General features: G+C 42.3%; 1 protein-coding gene and 1 long non-coding RNA gene across 4 annotated transcripts in view; one reads left to right on the plus strand and one right to left on the minus strand.

Moving 5' to 3' along the window:
- Nucleotides 1-16937, minus strand: part of LOC309691292 — a 107647-nt gene that overhangs the window by 75805 nt on the left and 14905 nt on the right. The window lies entirely within an intron of this gene.
- dachd (dachshund d) overlaps nt 1-16937 on the plus strand; it is a 92447-nt gene that overhangs the window by 67451 nt on the left and 8059 nt on the right. For both annotated transcript variants that reach the window (XM_082508914.1, XM_082508915.1), the window contains exons 6-7: nt 91-222; nt 15940-16085. In XM_082508914.1, coding sequence (XP_082365040.1) covers nt 91-222; nt 15940-16085 — 278 coding nt within the window. The remainder of the gene's footprint in view (nt 1-90; nt 223-15939; nt 16086-16937) is intronic.

Here is a 16937-nt window from a genome sequence, read left to right on the forward strand (position 1 = left end):
TAAAGGGCTTTACAGATTGTACAGATGGAAGGTTTAAGCTCCTGTCTAGCTAATAATGGTTTGTTTTTTTTTGCTGATTTTTTTATGCAGCCGCACACCACAATGGTCTCTCCATGAACCAAGCCTTGCTTGGCCTGTCACCCAACATCGCACCGGGACCTAAAGAGGGAGACCTGGCCCATGACATGAGCCATGAAGCAAAGAGGATGCACGCTGATAAAGGTGAGTCAAGTCTCAGCCCCGTTCTGTTCAGTTCTATGTATGTACTGCCGATTCATAACAACAGTTGCTTCAAGGCACTTTATATTGTACACAATTAAAAGGACAACCCCAGCAATCAGACAATCCCCCTATGAGAGGCACTTAGCAACAGTGGGAAGGAAAACCTCCCTTTTAACAGGAAGAGAGCTCCAGCAGAATTAGGATCAGGGAGGGGAAGCCATCTGCCATGACCATGGGAGACAAGACCAAACACACACTATAGTCGTGCAGTAGTGACGTATAAACAGGGGAGGAGTGAAAAGAGGTGAGTGCAGAAAACTAGTCCACCAGGAGCTTGAGAGATGGTTCAACAGGAGAGGGGCCTGAGAGCTGAAGGCTCTGCCTCTCATTCTAAGATTTCTTGTTAGAAAGATTTTTTGGGAGAATGTTAGTCTACAACTACATGCTCTATAAGTGTCTGAACAACTGTTTTTCTAATATACTTTAGACTTGAAGGGCTTCAGTCCAGGCATCTGAGCAAGTGTTGTTTAGATGAGGGATATCTTGGCTATCTAGTTTTTCGTTATCAGTGTTTCTTCTAGCCTGACAGAATGTTTTGGAGGTAGGGGAGGGAACTTAGAGCTAGTGAAACATGCCCATATCTGAGGAAACAGATCAGACGAGAGAAGAGAAACTATAGTGTGTCCACAAATGACAGTAAAAGTAGTATAGTTGAAATGAGTCAAGAGCACATAAAGTAAGTAGAAACACAAAATTCTTATGTTATTTGTTGTTTGTTGGGGTTTTTTTTTTTACATATTTTTCAGTTTCTCAATTATGTAATTTAAATTCTCGAGAAAGCTGAACAGTTACAGTTTGAATGGCCACAATCTCGGGTATTTCAGTGTGTTTTTCAAACTTCCTGACAGACATTTTTTTAAAATTTACTTCACACAATGCAGATGCATTACTGGGGACTGAAGGAATTGCAGTGATAAGTCTGAAGAAATTTGCATGAACAGCCAGCAAAATTAAGCAATGTTTACTGATAATATTTAAAGGTGCCATCAAGTTAGTGTGGACCTGTAAATCTTCAAGTCTGATATCAGCATACATTAGAAGAACTAGCAAACTACATACATGCACATACTTACATATATGGGACTCACAGTGGGCTAGACAATGTTTATCCAAAGTTTCACCAAGATCAGTCCACTCATCCAGTAGGAGAACATTCAAATCATACATTCATACATACATACAATATATAAGCAATACTTAATTATAATATAATGCCAGCGTCTTCTAGGCAAAATTACCTTCCCTTTAGCTCCATCCATTCCTATTTACTGAGATGCAACTAATTTCTATGAAACAGTGTCAACAAAAAGTGAAGAGATTCTCTGTGGATGGGCTTCATTAACACTCTTACTAAACAGACCATTCACTAGTCTCACTAATAAATGGTGAAATCTCTGTATGTGTGTGTTGTGCGGCTTTTGGTTCTTTGCATTTTTCATCAACTGTTCATCAGATTCTCTTCACACTTGGCAGGTAATTGTGGAGGTCGAGGCAGCGCCGTGTGGACTTTTAAGTCGTTGGGATGAGCGCTCCTCACATTTTGAGTAAAAGTTATTTTCTGTTAAAGTTTTACAGCAGTCAGACAGGCAGCTGGAGAACAGGCAAGACAGGCAATGGGCATTGGGCCCAAGGCCATTAGGGAACCCCTGAGGGCTGACAAACTTTACTCCACAGCAATCTCTCAAAATGTGGCAACCGCAGTGACCGCAACCTACTCCCCCTTAAACAAGCAGTTGAGGATTTGCACTGACATTTCAATAGGAAACCTATCCAGAAGGCCTCCTTCTAGCTATGGCATCTTTAGTGAGCTGCAGGCGGAGCTCATTCTCTCACTGCAGCTCAAAACTCAATCTGTATGAAAGCTTAATTCCACACGATGTTGGGTTGTTTTTGGAATGCTTGGGATGTGCATTTTATCAGCGTAGGTAAAGTATGCAAAATAAAGCCATTAATAAAAATCAAGCTCTTGTTGCACAATCAGGCTAATGTTGGGTATTTTGCATTGAGTGAATGCATCATTAGAGCTGTCCTTTTATAAAATCAGTACTTGCATTGCTCATCTTAGCAGTAATTTAATGCTGTGACATGCATACACAACTGTGAAAAGTAAAGTTAAGTCTTTCAAGGCTATATCATATATCTGCATAGCAGTTTGAGACCAGACTTGCGGAACTGTTGCAGATCAGGTGTGTACAGTATTTTGCTGACCAAACCTTTTCCCCCTGACATGAATGACTGAAGTCACTCTGCTCACTCTGCTGCATATGCCTGTTTTAAATAGGTCATACACTAGTTTGTGTAATTTGTCAAGAGCAGCAAAAAGTTTCATAAACTCAGATTTACTTTTTGTACCAGCAGCAACATTTGCCAGCATTACAACTGTCATCGTTGCACAGATTTCTAAAGAAACTTACAATCCACAAGGGAAAAGTCTGCATGCCATTATCAAAAGAAAAGTGTTATATTTCTAGAGCTTTATGAAAAGGGCCCTAAAAGTCCATTTGAGTCCTTGAATATTGGCAATAAAATTGAGAAATGTTAAACCTTTAATTTAAAGATTGATCCTGCCCTTCATTTGTCATGATGTCAGACTGTGCTGCTGCTTCTATGGCTTCATGTCTCTGTTTAGTGCGCATTGTTGCACAGGCACATAGAAATAAGTTAACTGCACACATGTGTTTTGCTTGTTGGATCTCTTTGAAAGTGTCTTTACCTGGCTTTGGACGTTTTACATTTGCAACATCATATCAGCCCCCTGTAATGCACATGCTGCGATTTAATAACACCCCTGGAGTTCTCTTAATTAACTACAAAAACATTTAATAGTGCAACTAAATGTCAGCTAGGTCTAATTTCCACACAGATTTTGCATCTCAGTTATTTTATTTAATTATTTATTTTTAGATATGATATTTGTTGCCACACATATCAATTGTTTTTAATCTTTCCTACCAAAATAAAATGCAGAATTAGCCGATTAGCCTTTACGCTATTAATTGCTTTTATAAATTCATTACGATGTTGTTGATGAGAATTATGAAGAAGAGGAAAATGAGAAAAGAAGCAGATAGAAATCTACTAAGCATGGCAGATTAAATACAAAATGAAGCAAATAATAGATTTCAGTATTCTCTGTTGGTTTTAGCGGAGCTGTGCTGGGTGATGCAGGGTGGGGTGAGGTTGATAATGATAATAAAACCACTATGGAAATCATTCGGCTGTATGTTCCCTGTTGGCTAGGCTGACGTGAAGATCAGTGTTAGACCTTCACTCACAGGGTGTGAAGCAGTGAATAGTAATAATTAGCAGGATCATGAGCTGAATTTATGGGTCACAGACCGTCTAACTGCACGTGTGCGAGCATATGTGTGTGTGTGTGCGTGCGTGTTCGTATGTGAAACAAGGAGAGATTTGCACTAACGGGGTAACGCAAACAAAGAACGAGGGTTTAACCGAGGATCCGCACACATAAATCAACTGAATGTTTCCTCGGCAGCAGAAATCTTCCTTCTCAGCTGAAGTGCCTCCTCCACACTCAGATAATCAACACAAATGACTCTAATTTCTTCACAATATTAGAGGAGAAAGCAAATGACCGAGCAATCCGCGGCAGTTCTAACTAGTTGACCCGCGCACATCTACTAGCAAACACACGCTGTATTATCTTTGAGATTGTCAATTCCTAATATGTCACTGGACTTGATTAGGATTCTGAGCTCTTCAGTGTGTGCACCAGAGGTCTCGGGCTGTGGAAAACATTTTTATAAAATAACCCATTAATGCAGAGGAGTGCAACTAAATTAGTTACCAATTTGCTGAGCATGAATTAATGAAGAGAGCTTCTCCCGGCTCCCACAGTTGTAATTTTCATAATAACCCCAGACCTTTATTTGGCAGGTTGTTTAGTTTTTTCGTTTGAAGGTTTTCATTAGTCTAATGAGGACTGTGCAAGGGCGAGCAGTCAGCACAATTTACATGAGGAAGCTATCATAATAAATGAGGCAATTTGAATAACATGCACAGGTTTATGCAGCGAGATAAGAGAGATTGTAGCAGCCAAATACAGAGGTAACCAATACATTAGAACCAACTAATAACCAAAGTAATTCCAATAAAAGCTTTAAGTGAAGGGAATAAAATTAATGATAGATATATTGAACTGTAATGATATGATACACGATGCATTGGATTAATAAAATAAATGTGTTCCATTGTTAAAGAGGGGAGAGGCCTCCCCATCCGAAGCTTTGTTTATGGCGAGCTTTTTAATTAGGCCGTTCATCGCATCAGTTTGTTTAGATAAATGAGATAACATTCCAATGGTTTAATGATATCTCTCCACTTGTTTGATCTTTATGATCCTGGCAGAGCATTAAATTAATCTCTTGCAATGCACTCTAAGAAGGGGAGCAGGTTGGCTGCAGAGGACGGATGCAGTGCCCCGGCTCATATGGAGACTATTTAAACAGTCAGACGCCTCAGAGACAGCCCCTATAATGCCTCAGCACTCACATCCTATGAACGTGCCTCATCTTTTTCATGTCATCTCTGGTGATGAAGGACAAAGGCTGTTTGTTGTCGTATAAAACAGACACTTCCCAAAGTTGTGTCACCAAGTGCAGCGCAACCAGATGGTAGGGCTTTTTTTTTGCTGTTGTTTGAACGTGATTATTTTTTGTCCAAATTTTGCCAAAGAAGAGAAAAAAAAAAAGAAAGAGATTAGTCGATACGTTGGGGGGAGAAAAAATAAAAAGGCTAGTAGAAAGCTAAGTGTTATCTCACATGTGACTAATTGAATTGCTTCAAACAGAAAGTCTGCGGCGATAGCTTCCGACAAGCCTCTGTCTCGTGAAACAGCAGGTAGCTGACAAACAAGGGGAAATTTGAAAGGTACAGAAGCCTTTTGGCTGTAAACTTACTTTGGACATCAAACACTGGCTATCATTTTATTTCCTTGGGGAAAAGGTGTTTGAAACACAAGCCATATGTACAGTATGTATGTTGAAGAGTTTTCTGTTTAAAAAAAAAAAAAAAAAAGAAAGAAGAAAAGAAAAGAAGAAAAAAAACATGTGGCAGTTTAAGCAATTTCCCATCAACAGCTCTAACCCCCACCCCCAAGTGCAGGTAAACATGCCACATCTCTTTTGCACCGAGCTAAAAATGCCTGACAAGACGTGCAGAGGCAAGTACAGTATGTAAGGCGATTCTGTAAACCATATTTTAAAAGCGGCTGAATCATTAGTAATATGATATTGGCACTTCACTGGTGAATGTTATGTATACTTGTTGACACAACAGGAGATGCGCTCCTAATCTCCTCTCAAGCATAAATGGAAGCCTGTGGTGCATTATGTCACCTAGGTGGTGCATCCTCTCCTATACCTGCTATCATCCGAGCAGTCGGCGATGCACCGTGCACTGGTGTGACCACAATGGACAAAGTTGATTTGTCTCGCCTTTTGTTTGTCAGGACGCTGCTTAGGCGCACTGTCCGCAGCCCCAGCTCGCACTCTCAAAGATCAAACCGAGCAGGTAGAGCTGGGCGATATGAGATTTTTTCATATCACGATATGTTTTTTTCATTTCAGGCGATAACGATATCTATCACGATATAAGCCAAATAACTATATTTGTAAGATTTAAATGTGCCGTTGCTCACAAGTAAAATGTGAAATAATCAGCAGCTTGTTTTTATTTAAATATTTATTTCCCATAATAAGTTCAACAGGGTAGATGTACTTAAGGAACATGAGACTTTTTCAGATAAATAAAGGCAAATATTGCAAACTACACAAAAGGCAGCCACTAAAGCGTTTAAGTTTCAAAATAGAACAAACAAAACAGACTAAATTGTCAATTCCACTTAGAAACAAAATATTAATTCTAAAAATAAATCTTAGTTTGTTTTACAGAAGCACAGACAAAACTGACTAACTTTTGTCAATATCAAATAAACTGAGAACTAAAAGGAAATTCTCAATCTCTCCTTTTCAAACAGTTTTAACAGTTACTTTAGTCTGACAAAAGCCGAATGACGAATTAGCGCTTCCAGTCAGAGACTGAGGCTACGTCCACACGTACACGGGTATCTTTGAAAACGGAGATTTTCCGTTTTCGTTTTAAAAAATAATCCCGTCCACACATAAAGGCAGAAATGAAGGAAAACGCTGCTATGAACATGCCAAAGCAGCAGGTGGCGCTAGATTCCTAACCGTGCCGAAATGTTGGCCAATCAGAAGTCTAGAAGCCTCGGTGGGAAAAAGTAAACAAAGCTGGGGCATAGAAGCAGAACCGAGTCGTATGTGTGGACGGACAGTAACTTTGTGTATATGTAAGCATTTATTAAACACTGCAGAGAGTAGAATTAACAGTAACAGTATTGTAGAAATTCATTTCACCGAAACAATAACGTGGCGCACAGTGTGACGCATGCACCAGTTTATTGTATTTCCCGACTTGCTTTCGGCACAATTTACAGTGCACGCTACTCTGTTTTTTGTCAGACTTGAAATAGCCGAAATACCTTCACACTACGGAACTTCTATGGCTCTTCCGTTCGACAATCTCTCCGGCATTGGAACCATCATCTGTTTTCTCTTCGGTCACGCTCGGTTGATTTTTCTAGTCGGCACACTCATTTCCTCCATTACCCGCTGGCTGCTTCCCAAACAAACACACGTGCGGCTTGGCACTTGTGCTGTACGTAACAAGTCACGCGACGTGATGCTGCGGCTGTGATTGGTTCGGCTCTGCGCTACTTAATTTGGATTGGCTGACCTTCTTTTTTTTTTTCTTTTTTCTTGAGGACAAGAGCGGCGAGGTCTATCGCGATAGCTTAATTTCTCTATCGAGTCAAAGTTATATCGCGATACATATCGTTATCGTTCTATCGCCCAGCTCTACGAGCAGGTATGAGCATCACAGTCTGTTTCCATACAGCTGCTTTGGCCAAGGACCTGTGGATGCTCATGGGTTCGTGTACAGAGAGCGAGCGAGAGAAAGGGGAACGTAGTTTAGAAAAAAAAAGATGAAAAAAGACAAAAGAGTGATTTCTAGCCTTTGTAGTCTTTGTTCTGCTCCTTCTTTGCATAAGCATTTGCAATGATAAAAAGGCAGGCGGGGGACTCTGGGTCAGGCAAAAGTTTCGGCGTCAGTTTTGTGCTCTTTTCGTAAATATTCCACTGACACCGATGGTATCGCCGTACAGTATCATTAAAAGTTCGAGCTCCTTCCCTCTCATCTCCCTGACTTTTAATGTATAGTGTTTTGCTCAGTACCTCCCGATGTCCTTGGAATCGCGAGCTTCAAACACATGCTGACTACCTGACTTTCCCTAAGTCAGGAGGCAAGATCATTAGCCATCACAGCCCTGAAATGTGACTTGGCAGACAATAATGCTTTATGATCAAACAACTTGTCAGTGCGTCCTGTTGAAATGAAAGAGTGCAAAAAAATAATTCAATAGAGGATCAATCAAATTTCCTCAGCCCGTGTGAGAGAGAGATTGCTGATGGTGCAGAGAGGGGCTATTCCTCGAGGACATCGGAGTTCATTTGGATATTTGTTCTCCCCTCTCATGAATGTTCCATTGCGTGACACCATCTCCTGCTAATCACATTTCACTGAAAAAAGGGGGGGGGGGGGGGGGGATGCTTTTAGGAACGTTGAAAAGAGAGAGGTTCTTTTTAATCTTTGAAATGCCTCAAAAGTGACAGAATGCTTTCTCCTGCCAAGACGTGAGCCTCGGATGGGGAGATAAATATGCTGTGGTCAGCTAAGTGTATCTAGTGAGCAGAGAGGCAAATTTAATAATGCATTATCATTCACTGGCGAAGGTGAAATCTCCCTGTCCATCAGAAGGCTCAGGCCTGTTTCATGTTACCCTTCACTGCAAATGAACAAGTGCTTTACTCAGCCATACTAGAGATGCACAGTAGGCACCAGTGCTTTACTATATATGCTGCTCAGGACCGTCAGGAAAGCAGGGCCCCGTAATCAAAGCAATCATCTATCTGTCTTGACTGGAGACGTTAATGCTCACGCTTCTTTATCCTGATGAAACTGTTGTTGTTGAACAATAACCCCGTCTTTTTTTTTTCTTTCTGAGAACACAAGGTGCGTTTTACATATCTGAGCATCTGCTATTATGCAGATTATGGGAACATATTTACCTGAATGCCCTTGGACAACAGCACTAAACAATTATGAAGATTATGTACAATGCAGAAAATTTGCGATTCAAAACAATGCCTATCGTAGCGGCGGCAACTGTTGCAGACAGATAAGGTTGACCCTGAATGTGTGTTTCTGCGCTTTCCGAGACATTCTGTGGGGTTGTTTGTATAATTTAATATTTACATGTAAACAGTAATTAAGCGATGCTACCAACATGCCAAGGCCAGGCTCTGCCAAGGTAAACACCAGCCCTAGTAGTTTGCCACAGTCCATCATGTTTACAGACTTGCAGAGCTGAGTGCTGTTTGTGTGCTCTTCCTTGGCAAAGCCCATAAAGCACAACCGATTGGATGCCGAGTGTTCAACACAGTCACTCTTATCGTCTGGCAGTCTGCTCGCAGACTTGAGGACATTGTGAGTCAAACCTTTAAATTTTCACTCGGCGATAATTACGCCGCTATACTTGAGCTTTTATATCCTTTCACTGAGAAAGTAAATCATTCCTAATAAAGAGAGGAAGAATGGGGGGCGGAGGGAAAAGTGCTCGAGGACTAATTCTCTTCACTCCCTCCCTCTCTATTCTGCTTTTTGAAAGCCTTTCTCTGAGTATTCCAGTCACCTTGACTTTGCAGCTGCAGCCTTATAGTCTGTTGCTTATCCTGCCTAACCCCAGCCTGTCAATTAGGTCTTTAAAAATTAATCTCTTTAACTGGAAATACCATGCCAGCTTTCTTCCGTCTGTAAATGAAGTGTTATTAATTCACACAGCGCAAAGCTACTGTTATGAATAATGTTATCAAAACAGATTTCCACACGTTTAACACGTCGCTCCTATTAAAACCCCTTAAGTATTTTTATTACTGTGAAAACAGGACCGCTAATGGATTTGCATCAGTTTTTTGCCGCTTCCTCACCAGGCAGCCGCGGAACAAGTGCTCCTAAGCAAGGCCCTCTTTAAAAGTTTACATTTTCCCATTTTCTCTTTTGTTCTTTCATCTTCATTTAAAAAGAGAAGGGGAAAAAAAGAAAAAGAAAAGAAAAGCAGCTCAGTGTATCCAGTCTGGATTAGTGCCAGCTGTCGTCGACAGTCATTCAGCAGTAGCGGCAGAACGGCAGAGCCTCTCCCTGTAGGATTGCAATGCCAGGCAATGACACCAATGTGTCTCCCCCCTCCCACTACCCCTCCTCCGCTTCCCCACCCTACCCCACCCCTTCCTCCCAAACCCAGCAAAGCTCTGATCTAGCAGCAGGCTATCTGGCCAACCACGCCAAGCTAATACTTGTTCTATTAAAACCTGGTGATTATGGGGGATTTCCTCTCTGTTTGTTTGTTTGAATGCTTAATTATCAATATGTAATTGGCATCTGTATTGTGATGTCGGGCGCATATTCGGTGGCATATTTTGCTGGAATGTAAGTTGCTATCGGCTGGAAACAGGACTCCCCAGTCACCGTCTAAGTTAAGCTGCATGAGAAGTTGCTCTAATGAATTAATAAATGCCAAACAAAGGAGAACTAAACAAAGAGTGAGAGAAATAAATGGCTTGATGATTAGTGGGTCAGGCAGCTTAGCGGGGTGTACAGTACAAATGATCCCCCCTCTGAAATGTGAATGATTTGGGCAAAATAGCCAATCGATAGCTGAGGCCAGTTTAATCTCTGGGATTCTTCTGTTAATAAATGGGCCCGGACAATAGAGGTCAATATGCAAAGACAGTTTAAACACCTTCAAAGCTGCTCGCAGTGATGTCCTTCTCCAAGCATTATCTTCTTGACAGTTTGGGCTCAGAGTCGATAGGTGAATTACAGAAATCTATTCAAGTCTCAAGTCAGCCCCCCTCCTGTCATTTCCCTTTCTGAGCCACAAGTTTATTTTGCTCCGCCACCACTGGCCTGACTTAAAACCAAGAGCGAGGATTTTAGCCCCTCAATCTTTCGCCTTAACCAACTCGCTCCTTTCCCCTTTTGTCCATCCGAACTGCGATCGTCTCTCTCTACAAAATGCCATTTTGCCTCCGCTACTGTTCTCTTTAAGAGCTCATTTGAAGCTGTGCGCTGGCAGAAACAAAAGTCCTGTATGCTTTTATGCAGTCATCACAGTCAGCCAAGCCTGTAATCCTCAGAGGTCCGATAATGACATAGCCCCTGCATTTATTACATGGAGGAGAGGAGAGAGGGAAAACGCTGACTTTGAACAAATGAACACTCTGACCTTTATGCAATAAATATGACATGGGCCGCATAAAAAGACAAGATATCTTCCTCCTGAATGGAAGTCAACACAGATCCTGCTCCCTTGCCTCTTGCTCTCGCTGTTTCCATTTCTCTCTCTCCCTGTTTTTTCCCCTCCCCTTCCTTCTCCAAGCTAATAGTTAAACAAAGGACAAAATCTCTCTTAACTGCACCATAACAGTGTAATCTGTGCCATTATGCACAGCGTACCCTCCAAAACATTTTGGGACAAGCACCTGTCAGTATTCTGATCCTTGTGTTGTTTCTTACGTTTGACCACAAGCCGGCATCAGCGACAAGAGCGTCATTGGGTATATTTGTCCCTGCTAGGAGAACACAGTTTTAACAGACAGAATCAACCTTTGACTGTGTCTTTTGTAATCTCGGCGCGATCACAATCGAGGGTTGCGATCTTCTTCTTTTGTCACCTCAGACCACCTCTGTGACAGTAAAGGATTTATGGTTATTTCCTCCATGCAGCCTGTCCATCTGTGGCTCTATCTTCATATGGCCTTGAGAATACGATTCAATTTATTAAAGCAAAGCAATGGACTCATTACTTTAAAAAGGTGGCACGAGCGAGCGGGAGAGAGAGAGGGGGGAGAGAAAGCGAGAGAGGGAGAAGTGACACACTGAATTGGTTATTAATGGAAAGGCACAGCCATAGGGCAGTTGAAATTTAATGATATCCTACAAGAAAATATGAGGGTGTCACTCTCCAAAAAGTCATGCTAAATGTCAACATTTTAAGGTCCCGGTGCTAATTTTATGCCTGTGCACAGTAATGTTTTGGAGAGCATTTAGGAAACACGGCCCAGTGGCCAGCCTGATTATCCCACTCACCTTCTCTCCTCTCTCCAAATGGGTTTGTGCAGCAAGCGATTTCATCTCTAAGTGAAGGGAACATTAGGGAGGGGAGAGAGAGCGACGGAGGAAAAACACGCGGTTTGATTTTCATGCTGTGATAAGAGAGTGGGAGCCAAATGTTACCTGTTAATCTAGCCCAAACCGACCGGGGCTCTTGACTTTGTCCCCCAGCAGGGATGGGGCAAACACTCATTTTCCTCTCTCCGTGATGAAAAGGAAATTAGCTTAAATGTGATGAGGGCACATTAAGTGTGTGTGCCGTGCGTGCGTGTAATGAATGTGTATGTCCGCTTGAGAGTTTTGCATACATCCGAGCATGTGAGCCTTTCCTCTTTCCTCGCAGCATATACGGCGTGTCACACACACATATGCGCGGCATATGCAAGGGATAGTCTTCCGAAAGAATTTGTCCTGTATGGCTCGTCAAACACTTTGCTTAGGACGAGCATGCTTGCGAGCCATCCAAATCTTCCTGATCGCAAGCTATCGTGTACATATTTTATTCTGCGAGGAAATGAAACCTGCTTTTATCGCATTTGCAGGGGTTACAGTTGTTAGAATCAGCATACGACATGCTACGCTACCTGTTTAAAACTCTCGCAGTTACAGCTGACTTTTCTTCTTTTTTCCTTTCCTCCAGAGTGCAGACATCATGTGCAAGATCAGCTAAGGCTCATGTTTTTTTCAAGTGCTCAAATTGCATGCAACTTCTTTTTTTTTTCTTTTTTTTTTTGCCCAGCTCTGCATCGCCACGTTCGTACGAGAAGACAGATATTTCCCTTGACAAGATTTTTCCGAACCTAGTGCTTTAAGTGCAGCTTGAATAATGCTGTGTTTGCTGCTAATGGCTGTCCGAGAGGTCATAACTACTCCATTTGAAGGAGGCTGGTTTTCTCCGCAGCCCTGGCAGGTCAAATCAAATGTAATTGTGCAGTGAAAAAGCATTGCCTTGCTTTGTGTTTCCTGTGCTGACAACCTCCAGGTTTAGCATTCAGTTCTCCTGCTGGGAGGAACACAGGTTTGCAAGGACAAAGGCTTCACCTGTCAATATATCACACTGACTGGCCAGCCAAATGTACCTCTGCTCTCCCTCTCTCTTTCCCTCTCTCTACTATCTCTCTACGTCTCTGTCACTCTTTCATTCTTCTGTTGCAGCCTCCTCTACCTCAGACCGTGCCTCACCTATCTATCCATCCGTCTTCCGTCTTCAAACATCTATCTCTCTGTTGCCGGCATCCTTCTGTCCTCTTTCTCGCTCACTCTTTTTGTGTGTCTTTTTTCCCCCCCGTATCTTCCTCTCCTCCTGCTCACGCTTGCCTTCGTGTGAGTACTCAGCTGAAATGTCCTGAGGGACCCAGTTTCAAACACAGAAACCAGAAACATATGGCACATTTTCAACTCCCAAGGTCAATTACAGCTATTTATCCAGAGATTGCAGCTAAATTTCCCAAGGTTTCTTCTAGATTTACCACAGATTGCAATGTGTGTCTGTCACATTTTAAATCAGGCCAGTTTCCTCTGCTTCCCTCCACTCCCTGCGACTTTCCATCAAATGTTTCAAAGGCTTTCAAGTGAGTTTTAGACATGTTTTATCTCTGGTTATCATGTGCCCCATCTTTTTTGCTTCAGTTTTGTGAGGTCCAAGTGCTGCTTGCAACACAAATCTAATAACATGTAAATTGGAGATAAGCCCAGATCCCTCCAAGTGATATTTTTTACATTCATAGTTTGTCAAGTCAATTCCTGGGCCCCTGTTTTAGCAGCACAACACATGAGGAGTGAGAAAATTAACTGGATAGGTGATTCATCATTGCTAGCACACTGTCAAGGACTCCCTCTGCAGCTATTGAGAACAGGGTGGAGGAGGAGGATGGAGAGGGGAGGAGGGTGGCAGCGGCGGTGGTGGGGGGGACACGTTGTTTTAAATTATGGCATTTCATTCAGAATGCATTGTATTTACAGCGTCCCATTTTTATTTGTGGCTCCTATTATCCACCGAAACAGTTGTGCATGAAATGTTATTTGTGACAGGGGTGACCTGCGAGTGTTTTTCCACACAGTATTTCATAGTCGGGGGGCCTTAACTGTACCTTTACCGTACGGTAAGCACAAGAGGCTGTCACAGCTGCTGTTGGCAGCCTTGCTAGTGCAGAAATATCACCTGGAAACAGAGTACTCCATTCCACCGGCCCCCATCACTCCAACGCCTGTCGCTGTAATTAAGTTGAAGTCAATGATTCTGGAGCGATGGTGAGAAATAAACATGCAAACACGTGCCAGCATTTGCAGCCAGGCACAGAGAGAAATGTTGGGTGGGTGGGTGGGTGGGTGGGGGAGTTGGGGTGCTTTAACACTGGAAGCAGAGGAAACCAGCGGATTTACATCGTGTTCATTGGAATTTACATTTGAGTTTCATTAAGCCACTTTTGATTATATTGATGAAATTAGCCACTTATTAGATCCCCCAAATCCCCCACCTTTTTTTTTTTTTTTTTTTTTTGTGTGAAAATGCCACTATTTATGTGCAGCTCCTGGTGGAAATGTTATTTGACAAGAGGTGCTGTACGGTAGTTTGAGTCTGTCGAACAAAACACGCTGTTTGCTTTTCCCAGAGCATGACAGGTTGTTTCCCCTGCAACAAAGCCATCAAATATTCTCTGTGATCCAACATTGTGTTGGAGGGGAGGCCTGCTGAGTGGGAAGCCGGAGTTTGTTAAAGCAATGATTTATGATTAATGCCAACACTAAATAAGGGACAAAGTGCCTACAGTACAAATCAATTACAAAGCTACAACAGCAGACCTTTCCCCGAGGTCTACTAACGTCTCTAGTTGTTATGGAGATTTTATTGGAGGTGGGTGATGCATGCATATAATGCACGCAATACATCTATATCAACCTGAGCTGGAGCCAACTGTAATGCTTTTGATCTTTGATTAGTTACTTTATTGAGATAAAATGGGACTTTCATGTCGTGCCACTGTATAAGGGAGGGTGCATTTTATATCTCAACCCAGACGCCCACCTCGGAATGCAGACAGGATTGCACCAAACAAAATAAATTACCGCAGGAGTGGCTTCTTAAAAGTAGGCAATTCATTATTTTTATGAAGTCAAATTATAAACAAATTTTAATCCATTAGGCAACCATCCATTCTAATTAATCAACAGGAGTGAACTCCATCTGAAAAAGGAGAAAGGTTGTTTACTCTCTCCACGGACCAGCGGTGCATATTTCACCATCTTCCCCACTCAGGAAGAGAAGGGGGGAGAAGGGGAAAAAAAGATCTCCAAATTACAAACCTAAACTGTGAATCCTAACACTCGACTTTTGGCGGTGAGATGTTTCCAGGGCATTTGCAGATGCTTGAAATAATCTCCAATGTTTTTGCTCAATCTGCTCTGAGGATGGGTGAAATAAATACTTTAAACTAATTAATGTAAGACCAGCTGTTCCCAGCACTTGGCTGGCGTTGGTGAATATTGATGGGAGGGAGAGGCAGGGCTGTTCAGCTCCGCTCGCTGTTTGTTCAAGATTCAGCCTGCCACATAAACAGATATGAATACTGGATGAGAGCAGAGAGGTGCTGTGCACAACACAGCCAGGGTTCCACATTACAAATAAAACTTTTCCCCCCCTTTCATTAAATTAACAATTAAACAGCTGATGGCGCAGGCTTCCTGTGGAGACCTTTTTAGACTTGGATGTGTTTAATAAAGTGTCTCTCTGCAAGATGGTAACACTTAGAAATTCCTGGCTTGATAAAAAGCTCACTGGGCAAAAACATGTGTCAGATCTGATGGGGCAGCAAACGGCACTGTCTGACATACTGTTTTAGTTTGACCAGGCTGTACGTGTTTCTGCCGCTCTGCCTCCTGCTTTCTCTCCCCTCCCTCTAAAGCTCCTCCTTCCTCCTCTGAGGCCCGGTGGAGAGGCTGGACAGCAGATGGCAGGGCCCTACCCTTCTGCCGGTGATGAATGGAGGATGATGTCATCTTAAGTTTGACAGTCACCCACGCGTGCATACATAAAGGAAGCCCAAGCCGCTGGGGTCAAACTGCTGGCCTGCTTCTGATTTTTTGGAGTCCACATGACATCTCTTAAATGGGGGAAGCTGGATTTATGTCCTGGTTGATATTGTTCAACTCCACCATTCAGGCTGAGAGAAGAGGCAAAAAAATATGAAGGAATGTCCAAGGGAGCAATCTGTCCACTATATTTCTGAGTGGAAAGGATAGCTGGGATTGGCTCCTAGAGATCAATACAGGCCCAGCCATTGCTGCTGGTCAACTTGATTCAGGATCAATATGTATTAGCTTACCAACAAAAAAGCTGCTTACATATATGGCCACTTACTTTCAAGTTACTGTTTTTCTTTGCAGAGGACAACCCAATGTGCACTCCAACAGCAAGAGATAGCTACGAGCGGTTGTCACTGGCTGGACAGACCCTGCCTCCGGGATTCCCTTCACCTTTTCTCTTCCCAGACGGCCTGTCATCAATAGAGACTCTCCTTACCAACATACAGGTATTGTTGCTCACTCGTGTTCTTGTAGTAAACTTTGCGTTGAACCTTTGACCTCAGATATGAGGGCCTCTACGTGGTCAGACTTAAAAAAGCCTGGAAAGGTTTCCAGCTGCACCCTACTAGATCAGCTTTGCGGGATTTATAGTTTTTTTTAAGCCTTACTGTATCTCGTCGCGGGCCTTAGTTGAATTCCACAGTTCACCCTCACTGCCTTTAAGAAAGTTTTTCTGATTGGCTGGCCCTTGCAAACTGAACAGTAGGTGGGTGGAGCTTCGATGTTCACAGCTAGAGCTATGTGCCTGGGACAAGCATATTAAGGATGTGAAATTCTTATAGATTTTTAAAGGTACAGTGCGTAAAATGTCACCACTAGATGTCAGCAGATTGCAGTCAACTGAATATTGTTTTATCCCTCCCAATTCAAGTTCATAATCCTAGCTACAGTGACCGCCGTACCACAGTGTTAGCTTATAACCTGCTGTTGTTGTTTAGCCGGCTTGTTGTCAGGTGTCCGGAGACAGGAGGGTCTCAGGACAGTGATAAGTGCAACAATATTAGAAATAAATAAGCACATTTCACAGTTCAGGAGATGAGGTGAAGAATGATTATGAAGTGAAGATGTGAAGAAGTGAGAACAAATTAAAAAAGAAATGATGCAAATACAAATGTAAAAATGTTAAGTGGTCATATAAAGTTTGAAAGAGCAATTTGTCATCTTTAAATTAAAAGTAACTTATAAAGTGTACTATGTACGTGGCAGGTCTAGCTACAGGCAGAAAGGCGATGTACATAAATAACCTCAAAACATTTCTTATTGTACCTTTAAAGCTCTTCACAAAATCTCTGTCAGTA

This window comes from Aulonocara stuartgranti, assembly GCF_965226115.1.
Source record: "Aulonocara stuartgranti genome assembly, chromosome: 16".
In the NCBI taxonomy this organism is placed as follows: Eukaryota; Metazoa; Chordata; class Actinopteri; order Cichliformes; family Cichlidae; genus Aulonocara; species Aulonocara stuartgranti.